At 34.9% G+C, this 27414-nt stretch overlaps 1 protein-coding gene across 1 annotated transcript in view; it reads left to right on the top strand.

The window, feature by feature from the left end:
* SMAD5 (SMAD family member 5) overlaps window positions 1-25860 on the top strand; it is a 57486-nt gene extending 31626 nt beyond the window's left edge. Inside the window, exons 3-7 of the mRNA XM_020875525.2 lie at window positions 5484-5735; window positions 9851-9970; window positions 16926-17147; window positions 19137-19393; window positions 20795-25860. Coding sequence (XP_020731184.1) covers window positions 5484-5735; window positions 9851-9970; window positions 16926-17147; window positions 19137-19393; window positions 20795-20938 — 995 coding nt within the window. The 3' untranslated portion in view covers window positions 20939-25860. The remainder of the gene's footprint in view (window positions 1-5483; window positions 5736-9850; window positions 9971-16925; window positions 17148-19136; window positions 19394-20794) is intronic.
* Window positions 25861-27414: the final 1554 nt, after the last annotated feature.

Genomic DNA, 27414 nt, shown 5'->3' on the forward strand with positions numbered 1-27414 from the left:
GGGCATTAAGAACCATGGACTATGAACAGAACTATTGGAGGTGATGGAGTTCCAGCTGAGCTGTTTAAAATCTTGAAAGATGATGCTGTGAAGTGCTGCACCCAGTGTGTCAACACATTTGAAAAACTCAGCAGTGGGACAGGACTGGAAAAGGTCAGTTTTCATTCCAGTCCCAAAGACAATGCCAAAGAATGTTCCAGCTACTAGACTGTTTTGCTCATTTCACATGCTAGTAAGGTTTTGCTCAAAATCCATCAAGTTATGCTTCAGTAGTATGTGAAAGGAGAACTACCAAATGTACAAGCTGGGTTTCAAAGAGGCAGAGGAACCAGAGATCAAATTGCCAACATTCGTTGAATCATGGAGAAAGCAAGGGAATTCCAGAAAAACATCTACTTCGGCTTTATTGATTATGCTAAAGCCTTTGACTCTGTGAATCACAACAAACTGGAAAATTTTAAAGAGATGGGAGTACCAGACCACCTTACCTATCTCCTTAAAAACCTATATTCAGGTCAAGAACAGTTAGAACCAGACATGCAACAATGAACTGGTTCCAAATTTGGAAAGGAGTATGACAAGGCTGTATATTATCACCCTGCTTATTTAACTTCTCTGCAGAGTACATCATGTAAAATGCCGGCTGGATGAATCACAAGCTAGAATCAAGATTGCTGGGAGAAATATCAACACTTCAGATATGTGGATAATATCATTCTAGTGGCAGAAAGCAAGGAGGAACTAATGAGCCTGTTGATGAGAGTGAAAGAGGAGAGTAAAAAGCTGGCTTAAAACTCAACATTAAAAAAAAAAAATATATATATATATATATATATATATATATATAAGATCATGGCATCTGGTCCTATCACTTCATGGCCAGTAGAAGGGGAAAAAATGGAAACACTGACAAATTTTATTTTCTTGGGTTCCATGATCACCACAAATGGTGACTGCAGCCATGAAATTAAAAGATGCTTGCTCCTTGGGAGGAAAGCTATGACCAAACTAGACAGCATATTAAAAAGCAGAGACATCACTTTGCCTACAAAGGTCTGTATAGTCAAAACTATGGTTTTTCCAGTAGTCGTGTATGGATGTGAGAGTTGGACCATAAAGAAGGCTGAGTGCCAAAGGATTGATATTTTGAAACTGTGGTGCTGGAGAAGACTTTTGAGAGTCCTTTGGACTGCAAGGAGATCAAAGCAGTCAATTCTAAAGGAAATCAACCCTGAACATTCATTGAAAGGACTGAAGCTGAAGCTCCAATACTTCGGCCCCTTGCTGCAAAGAGCTGACTCATTTGAAAAGACCCTGATGCTGGGAAAAATTGAAGGCAAAAGGAGAAGAGGGTAGCAGAAGATGAGATGGTTAGATAGCATCACCAGCTCAATGGACTTGAATTTGAGCAAACTCTGGGAGATATAGTGGAGGGCAGAGGAGCCTGATGTACTGAGGTCCATAGTGTCGCAAAACTTCAGAGATGACTTAGTGACTGAACAATGACAAAGACTAGACACTTTCCTAATCCTATGAGGTTATTCCTTCATGGGGTTTGAAAATGGTATGAACATTTTATGATACTCTTAAGTTTACCCGTAAGTTACAGATGAGAAAACCAAAAATTAATAGAAAACTTATGAAAGGGGCTTCCCTGATGGCTCGGTGGTAAAGAATCTGCCTGCCGATTCAGGAAACATAGGTTCAATCCCTGGGTTGGGAAGATCCCCTGGAGAGGGAAATGGCAACCCACTTCAGTATTTTTGCCTAGGAAATTCTATGAACAGAGGAGCCTGACAGGCTATATAGTCCATGGGGTTGCAGAAAGAGTCAGACACAATGTGGTAACTAAAAAACAACTTATAAAAGATCACATAGTTAATATGTAGTGGAGCCAGAAAATATTGCAAAATTGGAAAAAAAGAGTAGAAAATAGTTGAAAAGTGTTAAAAGAAAAATAGAGAGCCAGCCTAAGTGATTCAACACTTAATAAGTGTTATCCAGTGGTTAAGATAACTTTCTTGAACCAAATTCTCTGGATTTGGATACTGACTTCACCAGTACTATCAAAATGACCATAGGCAAATTAATCAACCTGTCTGTGACTTTGTTTCCTCATCTGTAAAATGGGAATAATAATACTTACCTCAGGCGAGTTATGAGAATTAGATGAGTTAATGTTTGAAAAGTGCTTAGATAAAACATTAACTGGCTCAGAATAAGTTTCAAATTAAATATTTCTATAAAATAATACATTCTTGAAGCATTGGAGATAATAGGAAAGAGAAAATTATGAAAGAAATACTATTAGAACAGTTCTCAGAACTGAAAATTGAATAGGCCCAATGATTGAGTAACCAGAAAAAGAGACAGAAAAAAGACCCATATGTGAAATTTTAGCATATCATGGATAAAAAGATTTTGAGAGCTCCCAGAGTGAAAAAGATAGGGCACATAGAAAAGACTGGAAATGAGAATACTGGATTTTTCAATGCAGTTTTGGATTCTAGAAAAAAATAAAGTGGTGCCCCATACATTCAGAGAGAAAAAGGTTATTCTGGAATTTGTCTGTAGATAAACATAAGACAGGTTACTTTCATATAGGCAAGGACTCAAAATTTATCTTCCTTACATCCTTCTTTAGTAAACTAATAGAGAAAGAGGTCCAGGAAATGGGATCCAACTGGAGAGAAAAGAAGAGGAAGTCTAAAGACCTTGAATTTGTAGGGGACTTAAATAGCAAATGATGGAGGATCCAGGGGAGAAAGTTGAACCAATAGATTGTTTATTTGTGGCACCTGAAAAATAGTATTGGTAGGAATTTATTAGACCTGTTGGACTTTGGGAAATTAGTGGTACAAACTTAAGATTAAGCAGATGAAGGACCAAGGCAATAATTAATAAAAATCATTGTTCAAGAGAAAATATAATACAAATTTGGCTCAGCAATGAATTGTATTTATGTAGTTTATATAATATATAAACTATCATAAACACAGGATATTGAGTTAACCAAATTTTTATGTGACTTTATTAGGAAGAGAATGGGGAATAGAATAAGAAATCTACTTCATTTGCCATAAAAGTAAGTCTACAGATAATGTCTTGACAAAACAGTAACAGCAGTGTAAGCATTATTATTTAGTAGGGCACAAAGTGAATGTTAGAGAAAATGGATGAGAGTTTAAATTTGTTGTTTCTGGAAGCAGTTTGGTAGGAGGCTTAGAAATTGCTCTTTTTGTTTATAATCTCCTGTAGCATCTATCTTTTTAAACTATCAGTATATTATTATTAATTTTGAGTGAAAGTAATTTCTTTAAAAAAGTATGTGTATAGATAAGATACAAGTTAAAGAGAAATTAGTGATTTTAGTTCTGTCCCAAAAAAATCCTTACTGGAGTGAATTCCTCAATAGTTATTTCACTAAGTCTTTCAGGTTGTTAGAGAGCTAAACATAGACGTTCTCAGTGTCTCATGTCTTACTGTCCAGTGGCAGCTGCCCATCATTTTGTAAGGGAAACAGTAGTTAGTAATACATAGAAAAAAAGCAGTCATATTCAGATATTAACTGCATAGTCACAATACTAATTCAGTAAAATGAAAAGAGATAAAAAACAATACAAATTACAGAGCTTCTGATTCCTTAGCTTCATCCCTACTTCAGGGAAGAGAGATACAGCCTAGTTAATTTTAAAACAGTTTAATTTTGTCTTTTGTCACTGCTGACTTGGGAAGATCCCCTGGAGAAGGGAAAGGCTACCCACTCCAGTATTCTGGCTTGGAGAATTCCATGGACTGTATAGTCCATGGAATCTCAAAGAGTTGGACATGACTGAGCAACTTTCACTAAACAGTTTTAGTGAAACTAAATGTTTCACTAAACATTTCACTAGATGTTTCACTCTTTCACTCTGACTAGATGTTAGAGTCAAAGGGAAATTTTTGAAAGTGAAATTACACTGATAAATATAAAAAAATTATGAAAGAGATGAGTTAGTACCTTAAGAGTTTAGAGAAATCAGATTTTACAATTTCCTCTTGGGAAAGGTGATCAGATGTTATTGATCACCTGAGGTCTTAGAGAAATAGAATAAAGTGGATCTGTTTAAAAAAATGTGTCTTTAAAACTGTTAAGTGAAAGTTGCTCAGTTGTGTCCGACTCTTTGCGACCCATGGACTATACAGTCCATGGAACTCTCCAGGCCAGAATACTAGAGTGGGTAGCCTTTCCCTTCTCCAGGGGAATCTTCCCAGCCCAGGGATTGAACCCAGGTCTCCTGCATTGCAGGTGGATTCTTTACCAGCTGAGCCACAAGGGAAGCCCAGTTTAAAACTGTTTATACTTGTGTATATTTTTGTTACGGTTGTGTTTAGAAAAAATCATTTTGAATGGAAGACTTCTATCTCGGAATTGTTACTGTTTTCAATTGGGGAAACTTTACTGAAGAACATAAAATACAAGATCTCTCAAATAAAGAAAGAAGAAATGTTCAAAATTGGAAACATGGAGGCTTTCAGGACCTATACGTAGCTGATTTCAACTTTATTCTCTAGTCTTATCTCCCAGTTTAGTGCTTAGCCCTCTGACTGTCCTTTCTTGTATCTTTCCAGCTCCTCCTCTACACCCTTGATACTCTCCACGCCTAGCACTTCCATGTGAAATGCTTCCTGTTCTTTAAGGTCCAATCAGATGTTGTCTTTTGCACAGTATTTTGTTTGACTCCTTGCTAGCTGGGAATACTTACCTCTGTTGAACTCTCAGTGCATTAAATTCTCTGTATTATGGCTGTTTTCATCTATTTTTTAATTAAAAATTTTAAAGTTATATTAGCCCACTATTTTATTTCAGATTCATATGAGCACCTTATGAAAATTACAGTCTTGGACGGTAAAGAGCAAAACATGCAGAGAAGTAGAAACAGCTAACTGGACTGCACACTAAGGGATGATACTTTGGCCCACGTGGTTTAGGATGTGTTCCCTATTTCATATAGATAAAGTGAGACCAACAGCAGTAACATCTAAGGAGATGATGACATATTTGCCTTTTTTTTTTTTTTTGTATCATTGACATATAATATTATATTAAGTTTCAGGTGTACAATATGGTGATTCATAGTTTTTAAAGGGTTAGGGTTATATACCAATTATAGTTTTTATAAAACATTGGCTTTATTCCCTTTGTTGTAATTATGGTTGCTCTTAAATATGCTTAGTGTCTTAGAGAATAAGAGTGATATCTTCTCTGCTTGGGTATTCTGTCTTCTAGAGTATTTTATATAGGCTGAGGCTGAATGCTTAGAGAATGTTTGGTTTAATTATTATGTAAATACAGATTCAGGGTTCTACAAAGCAGCCCTTCCTAAAAGTAAATTGTTTTAATAGGTTTACAATCTCCCCTTAATCCTTTCTTATCTGTCCCTTCATGTATATGAGTTGTTTTAGTCATTGCTGACAGAAAACTTTTGATTTTTGTCTTTCAGTCTTACCTCCAGTATTAGTGCCTCGTCATAATGAATTCAATCCACAACACAGCCTTCTGGTTCAGTTTAGAAACTTAAGCCACAATGAACCGCACATGCCACAAAATGCAACGTTTCCTGATTCTTTCCATCAGCCCAACAACACTCCTTTTCCCTTATCTCCAAATAGTCCCTACCCTCCTTCCCCTGCTAGCAGCACATATCCCAACTCCCCAGCAAGTTCTGGACCAGGAAGTCCATTTCAGCTCCCAGGTAAGAATTTATTTTATTGATACAAAAAATAACTCCTAAGAATTAGCATTTGTTCTAATACTGCTGATCTTCTGGGTCAGCTGTTAATATGTCAAGAACTAACTATTTTAGACTATCCTTTGGTAATTGTTTGATTTCCAGAAGAGTTTTGAATTTTATTTTGCCAAGCGCCATATGTTTAAAAATGCAAGTAGGTATATTTTTCACAAAATATAATAGTCCTAAAATGTGTATGGAACCACAAACGACCCAGAATAGCCAAAGCAGTTTTCAGAAAGGACAAAGCTGAGGGCATCATACTCCCTGTTTTCAAACTGCCTTACAAAGCTGTAATAATAAAAGTAATATAATATTGGCATACAAACAAACACATAGATCATGGAACAGAGTAGAGCGTCGAGAAGTAAACTCATGCAGAAATTGTCAATTAATTTACAACAGAGGAGCCATGAATGTACAAGGGGGAAGGACAGTCTCTTCCATAAATATGTTGGTAAAACTGGACAGCCACATGCAAAAGGATGAAATTGGACCATTGTCTTACACCACACACAAAAATTAACTCAAAATATATAGAGCTTAATGTAAGACCTCAAATCATAAAACTCCTGGAAGAAAATATATGTAGTAAGCTCCTTAACCTAGGTCTTGCTGATGATTTTTTAAAAATCTGACACTAAAAGCAAAAGCAACAAAAGCAAAAATAAAGAAGTGAAACTACATCAGACTAAAGCGTTTCTGCACAGCAAGGGAAACCATTAATAAAATAAAAGGGCAGCCTACTGAATGAAAGAAAATTATTGCAAATGATGTATCTGATAAGGGGCTAATATCCAGAATTTATAGGAAGAACTCATATGACACAGTGGGGAAAAAAAATCTGTTAAAAAATGGGTGGAAGAGCTGAATAGATAATTATCCAAAGAAGACATACTGTTGGCCAATAGATACATGAAAAGATGCTCTACATCATTAATTGTCAGGGAAATGCAGGTTAAAACCACAGTGAGATATTACCTTGCCCTTATTTGTATTGTAAGCTGAAGAGAATGAGAATCATAGAGGAGACGTGCAGTCTCAGCAGTCTCTTCTGAGGAAAGCAAGAAGAATAGACATTTCAACGGTGCCTTTAGATTCGCAGTCGGACTGATGGAAACAAATATCCCCAGGTCATTCACCTTAAAACCTAAATAAACAAACAAGCAATCAGCCACCAGAGGTGTAGAATCATTATAGAATTCAGACTCAAGAGGCAGTTTCCTGTAACAGGTTAACCTGGGGTATCCTGTAATGCACATTATTGAAGTCTCTTTTATGTACAGTTGGGAAGGTCCCCTGGAGGAGGAAATGGCAACCCACTCCAGTATTTTTGCCTAGAGAATCCCATGGACAGAGGAGCCTGGTGGGCTACAAGTCCAAGAGGTCGGAAAGAGTCGGACACGACTGAGCGCCTAAGACTAATACTTTATTACAGTGACTGTTTATCAGAATGGTGGAAATAACAAGTGTTGGTGAGGATTTGGAGGAAAGGGAATTCTTATGCACTGTTAGAATGAAAATTAGTGTGGCCAGTTTTGAAAACAGTATAGAATTTCCTCAAAATATAAAAAATAGAACTGCCATATGCTTCTGCAATTCTACTTTTAGATACTTATCCAAAGAAAACTAACTCAGGAATATATCACCCCTCTCATGTTTATTGTGACTTTATTTATAGTTGTCATGATTTGGAAGCAGCCTAAGTGTTTGTTTATGGATAAAGAAGATATGATAAACACACACACACACACACACAAATATTATCCAGCCACAAAAAAGAATGAGATCTTGCCATCTGTGACAACATGGATGAATCTTGACAGCTTTATGCTAAGTGAAATAAGACTGAGAAAGACAAATACGTTATGATCTCTGTTACATGTGGACTTAAAAAAAACAGCTAGGCTCATAGATACAGAGGATAGCCACCTCTGGTGTTTGCCAGAGGTGGTGAAAAACCAGTTGAGGAAAGTGGGTGAACTGTTTTTATTTTTTCAGTTTACATAAATGGAAGTTTTTAAAAAAGCAAACACAATTTGGGGGAGATTGGTGATTACCCTTTAAGAACAGTGACAATAAGGTAGATAAAATTTAAAAGTTGCACCCACTCCTCCAGCCCACCTTCCCTATCTGATTGCTTGATTTTTCTCTATGGCATGTATTACAATCCAGTGTAGTATATTTTGTCTTTACTTATAATCTGCCTCTTCCCCCTCCCATCTTGTCTGTAAATTCCATGAAAAAAAGGGATTTCATAGCATCTTTTGTTTATTGCTACATCTCCAGTACCTATGTCAGAGTCTAATATGCAGTAGATCCTCCAGTAAATATTTGTTAAATAAATAGATGAAATTACAGCAACATATAAATACATTTACTGCTAACTATGTAGATATACCTATATGTTAAGTGTAGGTATGGAGTGCCATACCAGTGCAGATGGAGAGTTTGAAGCCCAATGGTGTTAACTTGAATGATTTCATAGAGAGGAGTCCTATATACAGTAAAGGCAGAATGTAGTAAAAACTTATCAAATACAGAGAGACAGAAAATGACTCTGTCAGATGAATGTGAAGGAAAGTAGATAATCTGGAAACAAAGTGTTGTTAGATATCAGTTGGCCGTGTATTGGACCAAATGACTAAATCTGTGTATGCCACTAGGCATTACAATTAAGTTCTATCAAAGCAACAAAGGAAGTAGCTATATTTGACTTAAGTTAAATATTTTCATAAAGTTTTTACTACCAAATACCATTTATCAAGTGCCTTTTATATAACTAATACTGTGATGAAAGATATCACATTAAACTTAATCTTCAGAATACCCATATGAGATAGATATTATTGTTATTTTACAGATGGAAAATGAAACTGGTATTAACCCCAAGAGTTTAAGTACCTTACTTAAGGTCACATAGCTAATAAGTGGGGGTTCAGGCCCAGGTTTCTCTGACTCTAAAGTCTGTGCTCTTTTAACTTTGCTACATTGCTTGTCAAATCATTTTATACTTTGGTAGGTTAAAATGAACTCCAGTTATCTTTAATTAGATAACTGATGCACTGATTTGCCTGGAGAAGGATCATAAGCAGATTTTTAAAGTGGCTAAATTTTATTAATGGCATGCATGTCTTGAATGGTTAAATAATTAGAAATACTGGAATGCCTACTGTTGCAGGCAGTCATATGTAAATGTATACTTAGTGGTTTCTCTATTGCAGTGAAGTACCAATTGACAAAGTTTTGTTTTTTGAAAAGAATTTAAGTTCCAACTGTTTAATTTGCTGTTAGGTGTCTTTTCAAAAACTGATTTTCATCATTTGTACTACAGTCAGTGCTGATTGGTAGCTCTGTCTCAAAATACATCTTGTACAAACCTTGAGGTAAAAGACAAGTTATATATTCAGATATATGTTCAGTATTTATTGTTACTGAGACAAAGAAGTATAGCTATAGCTTTTGTAAAGGTTTGCAGCCAGAAATGTTTTAACTCAAAAGATTTTGTAGTTCACTTTGTTTCCTTAGAGCCCTTTAATAGGACATAATGCCATTGTAAGACATCACAAAAGAATTAGATAGCTGCTGTTAGTGTTGTTGGCAAATTTTGAAAGAGCATGGTTTTATTTTCCAGTTTTAAATAACAATACAGTGTGTGATGATCTTGATAATTTAAGAATGTCTCTGTAGATATCCGAACGAGGATAATCTGCGGCCTTCAGATTGACTTGCAGTAGTTGCAGTTTCTCTGAGCATATGATTCTAAGCAAATAAAGGCAAAATTCATGACCTTAAATTCTATTGTAGTGAATTTTAGCAGTGATGTTACTATGCTGGATTGGACCAAATTCATGTGGACTTGTAGTGGGTTTCTGGTGGCTAAGGGCTATGCTGTTTTTTCTCCTTTTGCCTTGCCCTAAGGTAGCATCCTGCATATTTGTGTGTCTGTGATTTTCAGTAATGAATACTACTGGCAATCTTTTAAGAATTTTCTGGTGCATTTAGATTTAATTTTGAGCAAGGTGAAGATTTTAACTGTTCTTTTGGGACTCTAACTTGTCTTATTTTCTTCCTGTTAGCTGATACTCCTCCTCCTGCCTATATGCCACCAGATGATCAGATGGGTCAAGATAATTCCCAGCCCATGGATACAAGCAATAATATGATTCCTCAGATTATGCCCAGTATATCCAGCAGAGGTAAGAAGTACAATGCTTATTTTGTTGTTTTTGCTTTCTTTAAAAAAAAAACTTCTCATCCACTTTTAGAAGCCAGCTTTATTGAGTTATAGTTTATATACCATTAATGTATCCATTTTAAGTATATGATTCAATGGTTTTTAAAAAATGTATAGAATTTTACACCGTTACCATGATCTAGTTTTAGAACAGTTTTACAATGCTTTAAAAATATCCCATATGCCTGTTTGCAATCTATCCTGTCATACCCCCAGCTCCAGAAACCTTCTAATCTGTTTTTTGTACCTGTAGATTTGCCTTCTCTCATTTCATATAAATAGAATCACAGAATGTGTAGTCTTCAAGATTCATCAATTTTGTACCATGTATCAATACTTTATACTTTTTCACTGCTGAATAGTATTTCATTGTATGGATACACCACATTTGGTTTACCCATTTATCAGCTGATAAACATTTGAATTGTTTGTAGTTTTTTGCTAGCATGAACGATGCTGTTATGAATGTTTGCAAATACTAAGTCTTTGTTTTTATTTTTCTGAGTCGTATGGTAAATTTAAGTATTTAGGAGAAACTGCCAAACAACTGTAACTGGTAGCACTGTTTTTACCAGTGCCATATGAGTGTGTTAGTTTCTCCTACCCTTCTGACACTTGCTACTGTTTATCTTTTTGACTGTAGTTATTCTCTTGGGTATAAAGTGGTGTCTCCTTTGTTTTAATTTGCATTTCCCTACTGAGGAATGATTTTGAACATTTTTAATGTACCTAGCCATTCATATATCTGCTTTGGTTTATTTAAATCTTTTGCCTTTTTTTAAAAATTGAGTTGTTTGTCTTATTATTGAGTTGTAAGAGTTCTGTATATATTTTGGACAGAAGTCCTTTATCAGACATATGATTTGCAAATATTTTCTCTCACTCTGTGGATTGTCTTTTCATCTTATTAATGGTGTCCTCTGAAGCACAAAAGTTTTTCATTTTGATGAAATTATCAGGTTTTTTTTCCCCCTGGATTATGCTTTTGGTGTTACATCTAAAAAACCTTTGTCCCAGGGTCATAAAAATTACTCTTCTGTGTTTTCTCCTAGTAGTTCTTTAGCTCTTATATTTAGGTCTGTGATTCATTTTGAGTTAAGCCTTTTGTATGGTAATGGTCTAAAGTCATCTTTGTTCAAGTAGATACCGAGTTGATTCTAGCACTGTTTGTTGATAAGAATATCATGTTGGCTTCTCTTTTAGGAATCAGTTGACTATAAATGTAAGGATTTATTTCAGGATGCTAAATTTTGTTATTGATCTGTATATCTTTCCCTTACAGTCTTGATTACTAAAATTTTACAGTAAGTTTTGAAAATAGGAAGTGTTAGTCCTCCAATTTTGTTCTTTTTGAAAATTGTTTAGCAATTCTACATTCTTTGCCTGTTTCCATATCATTTTAGTATCAGTTTTTCAATTTCTGTCCCCCTCAAAAAAATTCCTCCTTGGATTTTGATAGAGGTCACTTTGAATCTTTAAATAAATTTGGGGAGATATGCCATCATCTTCTAGTATACGGACATAGATTGTACTCTGTACTCTCCATTTGTTTAGGCCTTCAACTTCAGTATAAGTCTTTTACTTATTTTCTTTTTAAATTTATTCCTCAGTGAGTGGAATTTTTTTAAATTTTGTGTTTGGGTTCTTCATTGATAGAAATAAAATTGACTGGATGAAGGCTGTCAAAAGGCACAAACTTCCAGCTATAAGATAAATAAGTACAAGTGACATAATGTACAACATGATAAATGTAATTAACACTTCTGTGTGTTACATATGAAGTTGTAAAGAGTAAATCCTAAGAGGTCTCATCACAAGGAAAATGCTTTTTTTCCTGCTTCTTTAATTTTGTGTCTGTATGAGTTGATGGAGGACTTCCCAGGTGGCTCAATGGTAAAGAACCTGCCTGCCAGTGCAGGAGACGCAGGAGACCACAGGTTTGATCCCTGGGTCCAGAAGACTCCCTGGAAAAGGAAATGGCAAACCCACTCCAGTATTTTTGCCTGGGAAATCCCATGGACAGAGGAGCCTGGTGGGCTACGGTCTATGCGGTCGCAGAGAGTCAGACACGACTGAGCACACATGCATGATTTGATGGATATTCATTAAACTTATTGTGATAATCATTTCAGGATGTATATACAGCAAATCATTATGTTGTGTATCTTAAACTTATACAGTGTTGATGTCATTTGTAGCTCAATAAAACTGATGAAAAAGACTTAATTTTTTTTTAAAATTTAAAACTACAGTTGCCTGCATTGACAGCTCAGATTCCCTGAGCCACCTGTCTTCTGAATTTGCTTATTCTAGCAACTGCATCTAAGTGGAATCATATAATGTTTGTCCCTTTGAGTCTAGCTTATTTCACTTAGCATAATGTTTTTAAGGTTTATCCAGGTTGTAGCATGTATTAGAATTTCATTGCTTTTTAAGGCTGAGAAGTATTCTGTTGTAAGCATATACCATGTTTTGTTCATCCATTTATCAGTTCATGAACATTTGGTTTGTTTACACCTTTTGGCTATTCTGAACAATACTGCTAAAAACATTGGTATACAGGTTTCTGTTTGAGTCTCTGTTTTTTAATTCATTTGGTATTATATACCTGGGAGTAGAATTGCTAGATTTTATGGTAATTCTGTTTAGCTTTTTTGAGGAACTGCCAAACTGTTTTCCACAGTGGCTACATCATTACATTTTCACCAGCAATGCAGTGGATTTCCAGTTTCTCCATATTTTTGCCAACATTTGTTATTTTGTTTTTTCTTTTGATAATAGCATCCTAATGGGTATGAAGTGGTATCTCAATTATGGTTTTTAAAGTCATTTTGTTTTGAGACCTTAAACTTCTTAATTTGTCACAAGTTTACATGAAGTAAGGTACTGCCACTTTAGTTTCTTGAAAGAATGGTGTCCTTGTGTGTATTGTATAGTGTTTGTGATGATATGGGATGACTGTATGTCCCATAAGCCCTGCATTCCTAAGAATAAATTTCAGGCCCCCTAATAATAATCTTGTTAATGTTTAAATAATACCTTGGCTTTTTCAGGATTAGAATTTATCTAGGAATTTTGTCATATTAATTTGCTTAATATTCATAGTATCTACCTTCATTTAGAGCAAACTGTCTCAACACATGAATTTCTGGATTTGAATTCCTGCATCTCTACTTATTTGCTTTGCAGCTTAGAGTGGCTTTTAAAATATATCTAAGCCTAAATCTCTCCATTTGTAAAATTAAGAGATAATAAATACGTAGGAGTTATTAGTATGTTGATTGAATTTGACTGTATTTATAATGATCTTAGTATACAGCATCAGGTAATTCCCCCAAAATGGTATTATCATCTTCTTTCTAAAAATTTGGAGTACGTTTACCCCATCTATCATTTTCCTTCTTTCTTTTGATTCTCCAGAGATCAGAGAGTGCAGATTAGTAGTGATGTATGTTAAATATTTCTTGGATTCTAGTTTCTTAGCCAAACAACTGAGTCCCTTTAGAAGAACCTGGCACTCAAGTCTTCCCACCCTCCTCGATGTCTTTTTTCACCAGCGTTTCTTCTCACTTGGGAAATTAAATTGCAGTGCCATGAATCACCAGTTAACAAGATGTCCTTTGCCTTGAGCAGAGTCGCAGAGCTTTTGATTTTCTTCTTCTCATTCTAACCAAAATTGTCTTTTTTGTTTTGCTTATCTTGGCTCTAGTCTTTCATGACACTGTTATAACTTCCTGCTACTCATCTATATATGTGTTTGATTATGAGTCCCTCTTTGTTCCACCTTTCATATAAATTTCTTTAAAATCTGAGCTCTTAGAACTTTGCTCTATAGGTCCTCATTTTTTTTTCTCTGTACCGCCTCATCTGAATTCTTTGCAGTTGAATAATTAAAACTGAGTTTTAAAAGTCAACCAATTCTTTTGTGGTGTCTACATAGTCCGTGTGACTTACTCTTAACGTTTTTCTTGGACGTTTTAAAAAATTTCTGCCTTTCTTGAAAGAAAACTGACAATTCATAACTTCTCTTTCTGATATCAGCTCCAAGACAGACACTCTACTAGTGCTGGATGCAGAGCTTCCATGTGTCTCTTCCATCCATTGTGTCCATTAGGAATTACTGACTTTTAATACTGATAAGAATTTGGCCAGTGTTTTATATTTTATACAAAGCTTTTTCTGTACACTGTTCTGGCACTTAAAGCTTCAAATGTGTACCACCTTTTACCCAAAGGACACTCCTTTGGTCGTGTTTTTTCCTTCCTTCCTTTTTTTTTAAAACTATTTTTTAGATTCACAGCAAATTTGAGTGAAAAGTACAGAGTTCCCACATACCCTTTCCCCCTACACATGTACAGCTTCCCCCACTACCTGCACCAGAGTGATACATTTATTACAATCTATGAACCTACATTGATACCTCACTACCACCCCAAATGTATAATTTACATTAGGATTCATTCCTGGTATTATACATTCCTTGAGTTGTAACAAATAAATAATGACATGTAGCCATCCTTTATAGTCTCATATAGGATAATTTCACTGCTTTAAAAATCCTCTGTGCTCTGCCTGTTCATTCTCCCTCTTTCCTAACCCCTGGCAACCACTGATCTTTTTATTGTCTCTATAGTTTTGCCTTTTCCAGACTGTCTTATAATTGGAATCTTATAGTATGTAGCCTTTTCTTCACTTAGTCATATGCACCTAAGTCCCTCCCCTCCATGTCTTTTCATGGCTTGATAGTGCATTTCTTTTTCGTGCTGAATAATATTTGGTTGTCTGGTGTACTACAGTTTATTTATCCATTCACATATTGAAGGATATCTTGGTTGCTTTCAAGTTGCGGCCATTATAAATAGCTTCTGTAAACATCTCTCTGAAGTTTTTGTGTGGACCTAAGTTTTTGACTCCTTCAGGCAAATAGTGTGGAACACATTTGCTGGATTAAGAGTTTGTTGCTTTGTAAGAAGTCAACAAATTGTCTTCCAAAGTGGCTGTATCATTTTACATTCTCACCAGCAGTGAATGAGAGTTTCTATTGCTCCCCATCTTCACTAGTATTTGGGATTGTCAGTGTTTTGGATTTGGCAGTTCTAATGGTTTTGGTAATTCTAATGCGGTAGTATCTCCTTGCTATTTTGATTTGCATTTCCCTGGTGACATACAATGTGGAGCATCTTTTTATATGCTTATTTGCTTTTATGTATATCTTCTTCAGTGAGGTGTCTATTCATATCTTTGACCAGTTTTTCTCATTGACTTATTCATTTTCTTATTGAGTTTTAAGAGTTCTTTGTATTTGTGCAACATTCCTTTACTAGGACGTGTCTTTTGCAAATATATTCTCCTTTTCTGTGGCTTGTCTTCTCATTCTGTTGACAGTGTCTTGAGGAGTAGAAGTTTTTAATTTTTAATGAAATCTAGCTTATCAATTATTTCTTCAATGATCGTGCCTTGGTATTGTATCTAAAAAGTCATTACCATATTCAAGGTCATCTATATTTTCTCCTCTGTTTTCTTGAGTTTTATAGTTTTGTATCCTATCTCTGTGATCTATTTTTGAGATGATTTTAATAGTGTGTCTACTATAGTTTTATAGCCAGTTTTTAAGTTGGATGGTGTTAGTCTTCTTGGTTTGGTTTTCAGTATTGTGTTGGCTTTTCTGGGTCTTTTGCCTTTCCATGTAAACTTCAGGATCAGTTTACAAGATGATTTACTGAAGTTTTTATTGGGATTTCATTCACTCTTAAGTCATGGTGGGGAGAACTGAGGCTTCCTGCACATGATCATAGACTGTCTCTCTACTTATTCAGTTCCTTCTTTGAATTCTTTATTTAGAATTTCATATTTTCAATATATATATATCTTACCTGTTTTGCTTTTTACCTAAATATTTCATTGTTTGAGTGCTGCTATGAATGATAATGAATTTTATTTCAAATTCTACTTGCTTGTTGCTGGTATAGAAAAGTGATTAACTTTTGTATATTAACCTTATATCCTACAACTTTCCTATAATTGCTAATCAGTTCTAGGAGGTTTTCTGCCAATCATTTCAGATTTTTTGCATAGATAATCTTGTCATTTGTGAACAAAGACAGTTTTATGTCTTCCTTCTCAATCCATATAACTTTTATTTTCTTTTCTCTTACTGCATTAGCTGGGATTTCCAATATGCTGTTGAAAGGGAGTGGTGAGCACATCCTTGCCTTGTTACTGATCTTAGCAGAAAAACTTCTAGTTTTTCACCCTTAAGTATGACATTAGCTGGAAGTATTTTGTAAATGTTCTTTATATCAAGTTGAAGAAATTACCCTCTATTCTTAGTTTGCTAATAGCCTTAATTTTTTAGTCCAAATTTTTGTTTAAAATAATTTTACAAATGCTGGTATAGTTGTCTTTCAGTTTGTTGAAACAGAGCTTTTATCATCTCAAATTTAAACCTGGATTCGATTCTGCTAGAAAAACAACTTAAAATGCGATGTTGCCCATCCTTGTATATTTTTATGGTCAATGCAATTCTGGGGAATTTCCTGGCAGTCCAGTGGTTAAGATTTCACTTTCTGATGCAAAGAGTGTGGGTTCGATCCCTGGTCAGGGAGCTAAGACCCCATATACCCCCTGGCCAAAAATCAAAACATAAAAGCAACAGAAGAAACAAATTCAATAAAAATTTCATTGTAACAAATGCAATAAAGACTTTTAAAATGGTCCATATCAAAAAAATCTTTAAAAAAAAAAAGCACGTCTGTTTGTTTTTTTGATACCAAAAGCCAGAAAGGCAATGAGACGTCAGTGAAATATCTGAAAATTTTCTTTTAAATATAGTGTTTGAGTTGGGTTAAAGGAATAGTTAATAGTTTTGAGTTTCTGATAATCATTAAACATTGTTTTTGTGTCTGGTTTGTTCACAGATGTTCAGCCTGTCGCCTATGAAGAGCCCAAACATTGGTGTTCAATTGTCTATTATGAATTAAACAATCGTGTTGGGGAAGCTTTTCATGCATCTTCTACTAGTGTGTTAGTAGATGGATTCACAGATCCTTCAAATAACAAAAGTAGATTCTGCTTGGGATTGTTGTCAAATGTTAATCGTAATTCAACAATTGAAAACACTAGGCGACATATCGGAAAAGGTAATTTTGTCATTTTCCTACATTCAGTTGAATTCAGTTGTTTGTTGTGCTTGCTATGTACCCTGCATTATGTAAGGGCATACAAAGAAGCTTAAGGCATGGTCTTGCCCCAGGTTGCAGATACAGAAGAATGTATTAAGTAGAGATGTACTCAGACTTCTTTTCTTTATCCTGCCTATTTTTCTTCATAGTACTTAGGATCTGAAATCATACTATTCTGTGTTTTTTCATTTTCAGTCTTAACTGAAATACAAGCTATACAGAAATTTGCATTGTTTATAACGGTATCTTTAGTGATTAGAATAATGCCTGGCTCATAGTATATACACAAGAAATATTTGTAAAATATATGAATGCTAGTGAAGGATTAAAATTTTTGAATTATGATCTTTGTGGAATATTTTGGGTTGAGATGACTTGTAAGAATTTCCATTATGATGGAGAAACAGAGTTACTAGTAGGAAATCCAGTTTGAATGACGTAAGTCTTCAGTGGCTTCCTACCACTCTGTCCACCTTTTAAATTCAGGTAACAGGGTTTTATTTATAATTCATCCTCCAAGACAGTTGCCACAACAAACAAGGAACTTTTCACATTGCAGTGAAATTGTCTCATGCCTTAAGTGGTCAGAGAGGAAACCTGTCCCAGGAAGGGCTGTTTGCCTATCTTTGAAGTTTTGTTTTTACTACTTTCCACTTTTTGCTTCTTTGACCTGAGAAGGTCTTAGGAACAAAAGGTAAATAACTTTAATTGTAACGTGATTTCTTACAGAAGAGACTCAGAAAAATACTGTGTCCAAAAATAAATTGGGAAGAAAGTTTCCATTCTTTTCTGACTGAACTATTAACTTGCTATGATTTTTTAGGTAAAAATGCCCCACTTCTATGCATTGATTTTTCATTCTACAGTAGGATAATTTAAGAGAAAGCTTGGTGAAATCTTAAATACTAGACTCATTTTATCCTTTTTTTCCCCAGTATATAGTTCTAGGAGCCTTTCTTCCAGGGGTCATTTCTATTTGCTCAGAAACAGAACATACTTTTTAATGTCGTAGCCTGATACCAGTCTGTGAATCACACATATGTACTTAAGTGGTCTTTTTACTACATGCAGTAGTGAAAAGTTGGGAACAACTTAAGCTTTAGCTATATAGTTTGAACTTTTAAATAGTGAACATTCATATATTTATATATTTTTTAAAATATCAAAAACATTTTTTAAAGGAAAGTAAAGTAAATCTGCCATTTAAAGACTCTTCCTATAACCTGAAATTATATGACTTAGCTTGCTTTCTTTTTTTTGTCAATGGTGCAAACCCTTCTATTAGCAAAAAGAGTACAAAACTCTTTTGCCAACCAACTATTCATGGTAGTTGATAGCACTGAACATTTCTTTGAAAGGACTCATCATAAGGTGCCTTCTTGGGGGATTTTTTTTGGTCATTGTTTCTCTCATAGAGATAATGAAAGATTGTTGGAAAAGAGGGAAAAAAAGTAACTCTGAGAACTGATAACCTAATATGCTGCCAACTTGAGGCTTAATCATTTTAGATTTAAGCAGCCACTCAGTTCAGTTCAGTCGCTCAGTCATGTCGGATTGTTTGCGACAGGCTTCCCTGTCTATCACCAACTCCTAGAGCCTGCTCAGACTCATGTCCATCGAGTTGGTGATGCCATCCAACCATCTCATGCCCTGTCATCTCCTTCTCCTCCTGCCTTCAGTCTTTCCCAGCGTCAGGCTCTTTTTCAGTGAGTCAGATCTTCACATCGGGTGGCCAAAGTATTGGAATTTCAGCTTCAGCATTAGTCCTTCACATGAACATTCAGGCAGACATTAGCCTCGACTATCTTCAGCAACATCAGGCCATCTAGTGGTAGTTATGTTTGAAGACTTGCTCTATAGTAGCTATTTGTCTGTACCTCGTGCACCCTCTTCAGGTTTATTTTACTGCTTTGTTAAGTTGACTCTTGGAATTCCTGTATTTTTAAGGTGTTCATCTCTACTATGTTGGTGGAGAGGTATATGCAGAGTGCCTCAGTGACAGCAGCATATTTGTTCAGAGTAGGAACTGCAACTTTCATCATGGCTTTCATCCTACCACTGTCTGTAAGATTCCCAGCAGCTGCAGCCTCAAAATTTTTAACAATCAAGAGTTTGCTCAGCTTCTGGCTCAGTCTGTCAACCATGGATTTGAGGCAGTATATGAGCTCACCAAAATGTGTACCATTCGAATGAGTTTTGTCAAGGTGAGTGGGTTGAGCTCAATTTGAGTCACTGTAACATGTAACATATGTATTATATGTCTGTAGGTTATAATTTTTAAAAGTCTGTGTTAAATGAAAGATAGTACTTCTGACCTGATTCAACTGGTTTCTAAAGAAAATTCTTAACTTTATAACTTAAACCACATGATTGGTCTGTGATTTTATTTTATAATTCAGACATTATAATAAAATGCTTGATATTGGTATTGAATAGGGGCTGAGTTTATAAAGAATTTCAGTTAAATTTTAGCTAGATTGCTAAGAAGCATTTAATATTAAAACTGCTTTTTAAGTTCCTTTACTTTTAGCAATTTCAATTATTACTAGATCCCTTAGGTTTCCTTGTTTTAAGCTCTGTTATTAAGGATTTGCAAAATTGAAGGAACTTTTTGAATTTATCATTCGCTCTTGGCCTGATTTTATTGGCACTGCCAATGATCATTCATGAGCAAAATTTAGAAAGAATTTTGGTGATCTCTCTTAGCAACCTGTAATGTACCCACTTGTTCCTTAAGGATTTAGCCAAAGAAGAGTAATTGTCCAATGCTCTGGGTAGGGTTTTTTTCTTTCTGGCCCACAGTCCCACAGCCCAGTGTTCCTTGCTGCTTGTTATAGGCCTTTTTGTTGCAGCAGTTTATCAGTAGCCCTGAAGGCATTTCCCTTCCCTATTACAGAAACATGGCTTTGCATGTTTAATCTAGTTCCCCACTCCATCCTCATCACACCCCACTTAATTTTCCTAGGCAAGGACTACTGTAAGCAGTAAAGCAGAGAACTTAATACATCCAGCAAATAAAAGTGAAAAATTCTGTTTTATTCTTTGGAGTTTTAGGCTATAGTGGTGCAGCTCAGTTCATCCCAGTAGTGTCCCATGTTAAAGGATGATGATATATCACTGCCACTTTAACTACATGTGCATTCATTGATCAGTTTTACAGTGCCTTATCTGATGTTAAAAAAAAAAAAACCTAAAAATTAAAATTTTTTGTTAACAAAATCTGATGTGAACTTACATGAGGCTACATATGGGTTTTATTTATCCATCAAAGAGAGACTATAGCTCATTGCAGAATTGTTATGCTTTAATTATGAGATATTGCACCATTACTAACTTTCTAAAAATTAAAAACAAAAAAGAATTCTGGAACGTATCTTGCCTCCAGGATTTCTGTTAAGGGATTATATGTTATTATGATGATGCAGCTGTTGTTTTGCTTCTAATTCCATGGTGAATACTAAGATTGGTTTTGAGAGTTTTTCTTTCAGGTTACATTCTGTATATCTCTAATGTTAAAGTTTATTTTTTGTTAGCATGTGGAAATTGGTTTAGAGTGGTTAATCATTTAAAAAATGGCTTGTTGTTTTATCTGTTCATTTTCATAGGGCTGGGGAGCAGAGTATCACCGGCAAGATGTTACCAGCACCCCTTGTTGGATTGAGATTCATCTTCATGGGCCTCTTCAGTGGCTAGATAAAGTCCTCACTCAGATGGGCTCCCCGCTAAACCCCATTTCTTCTGTTTCATAGTGCAGTACTATTCTTTCTCAGTTATATTATTAGTGGACTTGTTTTAATTTTAGGGAAACTTCCAGTACAGATACTGTGAGCTTACATGGAAAACAGATTTTACAGCTTATTCTTTTTCTACATAATTGTGACCAATACATTTGTTTTTATGATGAATCAACATTTGTTTGTATTCATGTTCATGTGATTAACTTTCAAAAGTGTTGTGAAAGGTGCAGAGTAAGTATTGTGCCCCGGTTCAAAAGTTTGGCATTGATCTTAAACTGGAACATACTTTTGCCTTATAGTCCCAACAGTTTTTTTATTTGTGAAATTTTTTTTGGAAAAGTAATACATCACATGATAAAGAATTTTAATAGTATAAGAGGGTGTTCAATGAAAGTCTTCCGTTTTAGCCTTGATTCTGCAGAACTGTGCTTTTACCAGTTTCTTAGTCCCACCAACTTTAAAAAAGTATATATCATTGTTTTATAAAAGCATATGGTAGGGACTTAAAAGAAACTATAAAAAGTCTTTTATTTGAAGGAACACTATGCACTGCTCTAACAAGTAGTGTTCAATAAAAGCCGAGTGATAATTTTCTAAATGACATCATAAAATTTACATTTAATACAGCTAAATGTTGTCAGTGTGTTGTGACTCCACTCAGTATATCTTTTGTAAAACTTTTCCTTTTTTAAAAAAAGTTACTGCGAACAGCAGATCTCCATTATATGCCATTTACTCACATCGGTCGTGAGTTCTACTTCATAGCTGGTGACAGTGCGCGCATGGCCTTGTTCAGCTGTGTTTGCTGCTTTTGGCCAACATTGCAAGAACTCTAATTTTGACATGCATTAATCTTTTAATTTGCACTTTGATGGGTGACAGTTTTTAGTGTAACCTTTGTGAAACACACTCTAGTGACTTGGACTTAAGTGCTCATCCTTGCTTCCTTGGTACCCCTTTTGTATTAAACACTGCAATTTATAGATTACAGTTAAAGAAAGTTATTCTTTTTCTAGCTTTTGTTGTATTTTCAACCTAGATTATTAGACTGTTATCCTGTAGCTCCAATTTAAGGTTTCTTTTTAATTCCCTGCAGTTTTATGGATGATATTAATATTGGAAAATCTACTTAATCGCATTGCTGTCAATCTCCCATGCAGGAACCTGTGTCTTATAACCATAGGAGCCTCTTCAGTCTGGCCCCAACAATGAGGCCACCTATCTGATGTATGAATCAGTCAGCAGTGGTTATTGAGCTAGCTGGTTTGAAAACATTCACATATCAAAGAATACAGACTGTTCTCTCAGTTACCATGCATGCTTTTCCATTTTTTTAAGAACCTATGTGGATGCTAGTCTCAACAATCCTTAGGGAGGAAAGACACAAAAACTCTAAAATATTCTTTTAATCAGCCATACATAAGGGCTTTGAGTGAAGGACTCGTAACCTCTTTTCCTAAGAAACAGTACAGTGGACACTTAGTTATGGCATGAAGAACAAAGATGTTACTTTGGGGGGGAAATCACCTAGTTTACTTACTAGAAGAAGTTTATTTTCCAGTGTCTTTTAAAAATACATGGAGCCATGTCCATCTTCTTTTTAAAATGTTAGTTTCATTAGACTTTATTCTTTGCCCTTTCTGCTTTTATGAGGAAAAAAATGCATTTTTTGAGGAAAGGAGGATGCAGTTTTTTGTTTTCCATAACATTATTTACTGCTTTTATAAAGTGCAGCCAATGGATGGTTTTAGTTTTCTCAGATGCAGTGCCATTCATGTTTCAGCTCTCAGTCCTTTGCTAAGTGAAAATCTCTTGACAGTAACCTGAGCCTTAAACATCAGTTTTATACAACGCGCATTCTCAGTCTTCCAGAACTGTGTCAGCCACACAAAAGAGGATTATTTGCTTAGTGATAGAACTTAGCTATTTACATCATTGTAAACTTAGCCAGGTTCATGGCACAATCTTTGAAACACATTTGTAGAAAAACCACCTAGGGTGACTGGCATATGCATGTAATTAGCATCAGTGGGCCTGAACTGATGGAAACTGTTGTTTTTATTGATGCTTTCAACTGAGTTAATTAAAAATTGTTTTTATTCATGTAGCAACCTTTAGAGTTAGCAAGATTTTATGTGATTGGCTTTTTCTGTGTTTTCTCTAAGGGTTGTGTCTCATGGATGACAGTACTGAAGCTATTAACTGATAAGAGTTTCATGGAAAAGTATCAGCCTGTTGTATTTCCTAAAAGCTGTTAACTCCACACCCCTGGGTTTTACATGAAAACTTCATTCAGTCCAGCTGATCCTGTAATTCTTGAGGATGCTCAGTACAGGAATGGATGGAAAATAAAAATTAGCCAGTGAGATTAAAAAAACTAAAATTTTACCAATGAGAAAAGTACCTCTGAAAGAAACCATTTCATAAAATTACAATTTTAAGTTTTTATTTAATCTCCAGAATGGTTTATAGTCAAATTTATGAAAGCATCATCACACCCAGAATAATCTTATTTTATAGCATTACAGCATATAAATATATGCCAACTGAAAAGACAGAGTCTGGGAATAATAAAACTACAACCAGGTTGGTAAATGCAAAAAAGAGGAATAGAATCAAAATTAATCTCAGTAATGTATTAAAGCAACAAAAATATACTGACTGGGAAAAAAACAACGACAGAATTAAGAGGTGCATTTGACTACTATATCTCTACATAATTACCTGGCTTAAGTTATGGAATATAAACTAGTAGGCATGTTATTGATCTACTGAAGTGAACTTTTTTTCTTTAGAGAAAAGTTAAAGAAAACATCGATCTAAATGTCAAATATATACAACAGAGTATAAATCATTTTTTCCATTCTCTTGTTATGTAAGTAAACTATGATATTAGAATTGGCTGGGTTTCTGAGGTGAAATCCACAGTAAGATTACTAGATAGTTCAGTAAGTTATACCTAACAGTATGAAAAGAGAGTATAGCTATTTTATACTTTTCATAACATTCATAACATAAGACATTCTTTTAGGATGGAAAATGATCAGTAAGTATTTAGATCTGAAGTCTATTGTCAAGATAAGGACTGGGGCTCACGTTATATAACCTTCAGTATCATCTTAGAGTACCTGGAAGAAACAGTTCCCCTGTCATAGTGTTCTTTTAAAGGAGAAAGCTTATGCCAAAGTGAAATCATGCCAGTAACAGAGACCCTCTTAATTCAAGTTTGATAGTACCTGTTCGAGTGTTGTACTTGTGTTGCAGAGAGCATCTAATATTCCGGTTTAGATCCGTTTCTTGATACTTTTTCTGGTTGCTTGCTTAATGTTACTTTAGGTCATTATAACTCTCCCACTTAAAATATATTAATATCTTTTATATTTTCTGAAGAACGAAACATCTTTTTATAATTGTTAAATTTAACTTCTAGTGATAATTAAAATTTTGGACCTACTAACTTTGAAGAGACTCAGAGCTTTTCCTTATCTTCTTATAATAGATTCTTACTTAAATCTCTCTGGTAGGAATTATGAATGTGTCCTCATTATACCCATCAAATAAGCAAGAATCTTTTAAGATAGTAGATAGCCTGGTGGTTTTAGAAGTTTTTGGTGATTTTTATTGGCGGGAGTTTTCCTAAGTATTGGTTTGTGGACATCTCTTCAGATACTAGCACAGCATTTCTTGGGTGATAATCTCGGGTTTGATGCCTGTCTCCCTCAGAGAGTAGCATTTTCCTCACTAACACAGGTGGGACCCTGAGGAGGTTTTCTTCTCATAGAAGATGCATGTGTGGAGAGAGAATCTGAGGAATTTCTTCTGCGTAAACAGTTCTACCTGCTAAACGGAAAGGTGGACAGTTCTTTGCAGTTCACTGGATTATAGTTTAGCATGTCCTAATTACAAGAGGTAAGAGTATTTGTCAAGCCTTTGTTATATTTGATTTTTCATAATAGAAACTTCTCTTTTAAAATGAATTATTATAATTGAAGTGTTACTTTAAAATTGGATGATTTACAGAAACCAATGAGAAGGATTTTACGTATCAATTTTTTGTTTTTTAAGAAGAGCTTGTGCTGTAATATTTGCTGGTAGTAATTGCTGCAAAACAAGTGACGAGTTGTTTTATTGAAAAGATCCAGTCTCAGAGCAGGATTTTTCTGTTATTTATGACAGAGTGAAAAAGGTTTGTTTGGTTCTCATCCAAATAATTCAGTTCTTAAAATTCTTAAAATTTTAAATTGTTGTAAACCATGGTCCTTTAAGGATTTATTTGAGGATACTGTTTTTTAAAAGTTTGAATTTTTGTGTAGAGGTAGTTTTTTTTGGTTTGTTTTTACCCCATCAATAGATAGTGCCTTCTTAATATTAGCTGGTGTTAGCTATAACAAAACTCCAGTGAGGCCAAACAATCCCAAATAAAGAAGAAATCTTTTATTAGAGTCAGAAATCTTTTATAATAGTCTAATACCATTGAAGATGATGTTGCTTTGATTTATTCATAAAGTATTTTAACTGTAGGGACTCTTGAAGATAATAGTTGGGCAAGTGCTTTTCTTTTCAACATGGTTGGTTAAAGTTGCATTTTGAAAATCGCTTATATTAAAATTGAGTAGGATTGTAATCATGAAAAGTGGGTATATATATATGTAATCCTGCCAGTGTTCTCTTAAAAAGATACTTCATATGAGGATAATAAAGACCAAACCAGTGGCTGCACTATAGGTCTGCTTCTTACTTGTACTTGTTCTCCTCCTGTTTATGTTGTAGAAAATGAAATTATAGCAACATGCTTCAATTCTGTTATCATTTTGATACTTATAAATATGTATTAGGTTTTACTATATTGCGCTTTTCAAAGCCATAACTCTTTTAAGAACTTTGTTTTTGCATATTGTTTGCTAATACTTTATTTTAATAAATCTCAAAATCTGCTTAGTGTGTGTTTTTGTTTGTTTGGGGGGGCACTTCTCTTTTGATTTGACATTGTTTTGTTGAGTGGAGTCTTAGAAACAATGAGATTATCAGTTTCTGTGACCAGCTGTGCCATCTGTGTTTGTGCACTAGTGATAAAAAATGAATATACAAACCTTTCCAGCCAGCTTGAGGTTTGCTCAGAGTAATCAGTATGTTTTATTCTGTTTATAAGAGAGTTGATGTGTTTTTCTTTGTTAGTTTAGTTTTGTCTTGTTTTGAAAAGGAATTTGAATCTAGAGTCTGGGATTTTTTAGTTTAACCACTAATTTCCCTTCTCTAGCCCTATCTAAAATTAAAGGTCTTGACCAGATGATTGAGAGAGAGAATAGCTCTTAGCTTTGGAGTCTGCCTGCCTGCATTTGAGCCCTGAGCCTCAGAGCTTTTTTAACTCTGTGCGCTTAGGCAAGTTGCTTAAACACGCTGTGCCTCAGTTTCCTGATCTGTAAAGTAAACGTCTACTTGTAGGATTTGGAGGAAGATTAAGTAAAATAATACAAATAAAGTTTTTAAAACAGTGCCTGCCACATAAGTACAGTTTTATCATCATCATCATCATCTCTTAAATTTCTGCTACTTCTTTGAATCAGAGGAATTGTTTCTGATGCTACTTGACCTTTGGACTGGCCAAAAAATTCATTTGGTTTTATTCTGTAAGATGGCTCTAGTAGTGCCTCTCTTTAACATCATTCAAAACAATTTTGTTAGATTGTATTGTGAAAACTGTCATATCAGCATGCATTTTTAAAAATTTACCAAAATTGGTAAGATTTTGTGTGAAGTGAAGGTCACTTAGTCGTGTCTGACTATACACAGTCCATGGAATTCCTCAGGCCAGAATACTGGAGTGGGTAGCCTTTCCCTTCTCCAAGTGATCTTCCCAACCCAGGGATCAAACCCAGGTCTCCCACATTGCAGGCGGATTCTTTACCAACTGAGCTACCAGGGATGCTGAAGTTTTTGTGTAGCTATTTTAATATTGAAAATGGATGGGGAAAAGCAATGTTTTTGGTGTATTATGCTTTATTATTTCAAGAAAGGTAACTTGAAAATACAACTGAAATGCAAAAAAAATAATAATAATTTGTGCAGTGTATGGAGAAGGTACTGTGACTGATTGCACTTCTCAAAGTGGTTTGTGAAGTTTCGTGCTAGAGATTTCTTGCTGGATGATGCTCCATAGTTGGGTGGACCAGTTGGAGTTGATAGAGATCAAGTTGAGACATTAGTTGAGAACAGTCAGTGTTATATCACCCGGGATATAGCCTACATACTCAAAATATCCCAGTCAAGCATTGAAAATAATTTGTACCAGCTTGGTTATGTTAATCACTTTGCTGTTTGGGTTCCACATAAACAGAAAAAAAAAAATCTTGACTTTATTTCTGCATGGCAATTCTCTACTTTAAGGAAAATGTTTCATTTTTAAAACAATTTGTGATGGGCCATGAAAAGTGGATACTGTACAGTAATGTGAAATGGAAGAGATAATGAGGCAAGCAAAATAAACCACC

This window comes from Odocoileus virginianus, chromosome 3, assembly GCF_023699985.2.
Source record: "Odocoileus virginianus isolate 20LAN1187 ecotype Illinois chromosome 3, Ovbor_1.2, whole genome shotgun sequence".
NCBI lineage: Eukaryota > Metazoa > Chordata > Mammalia > Artiodactyla > Cervidae > Odocoileus > Odocoileus virginianus.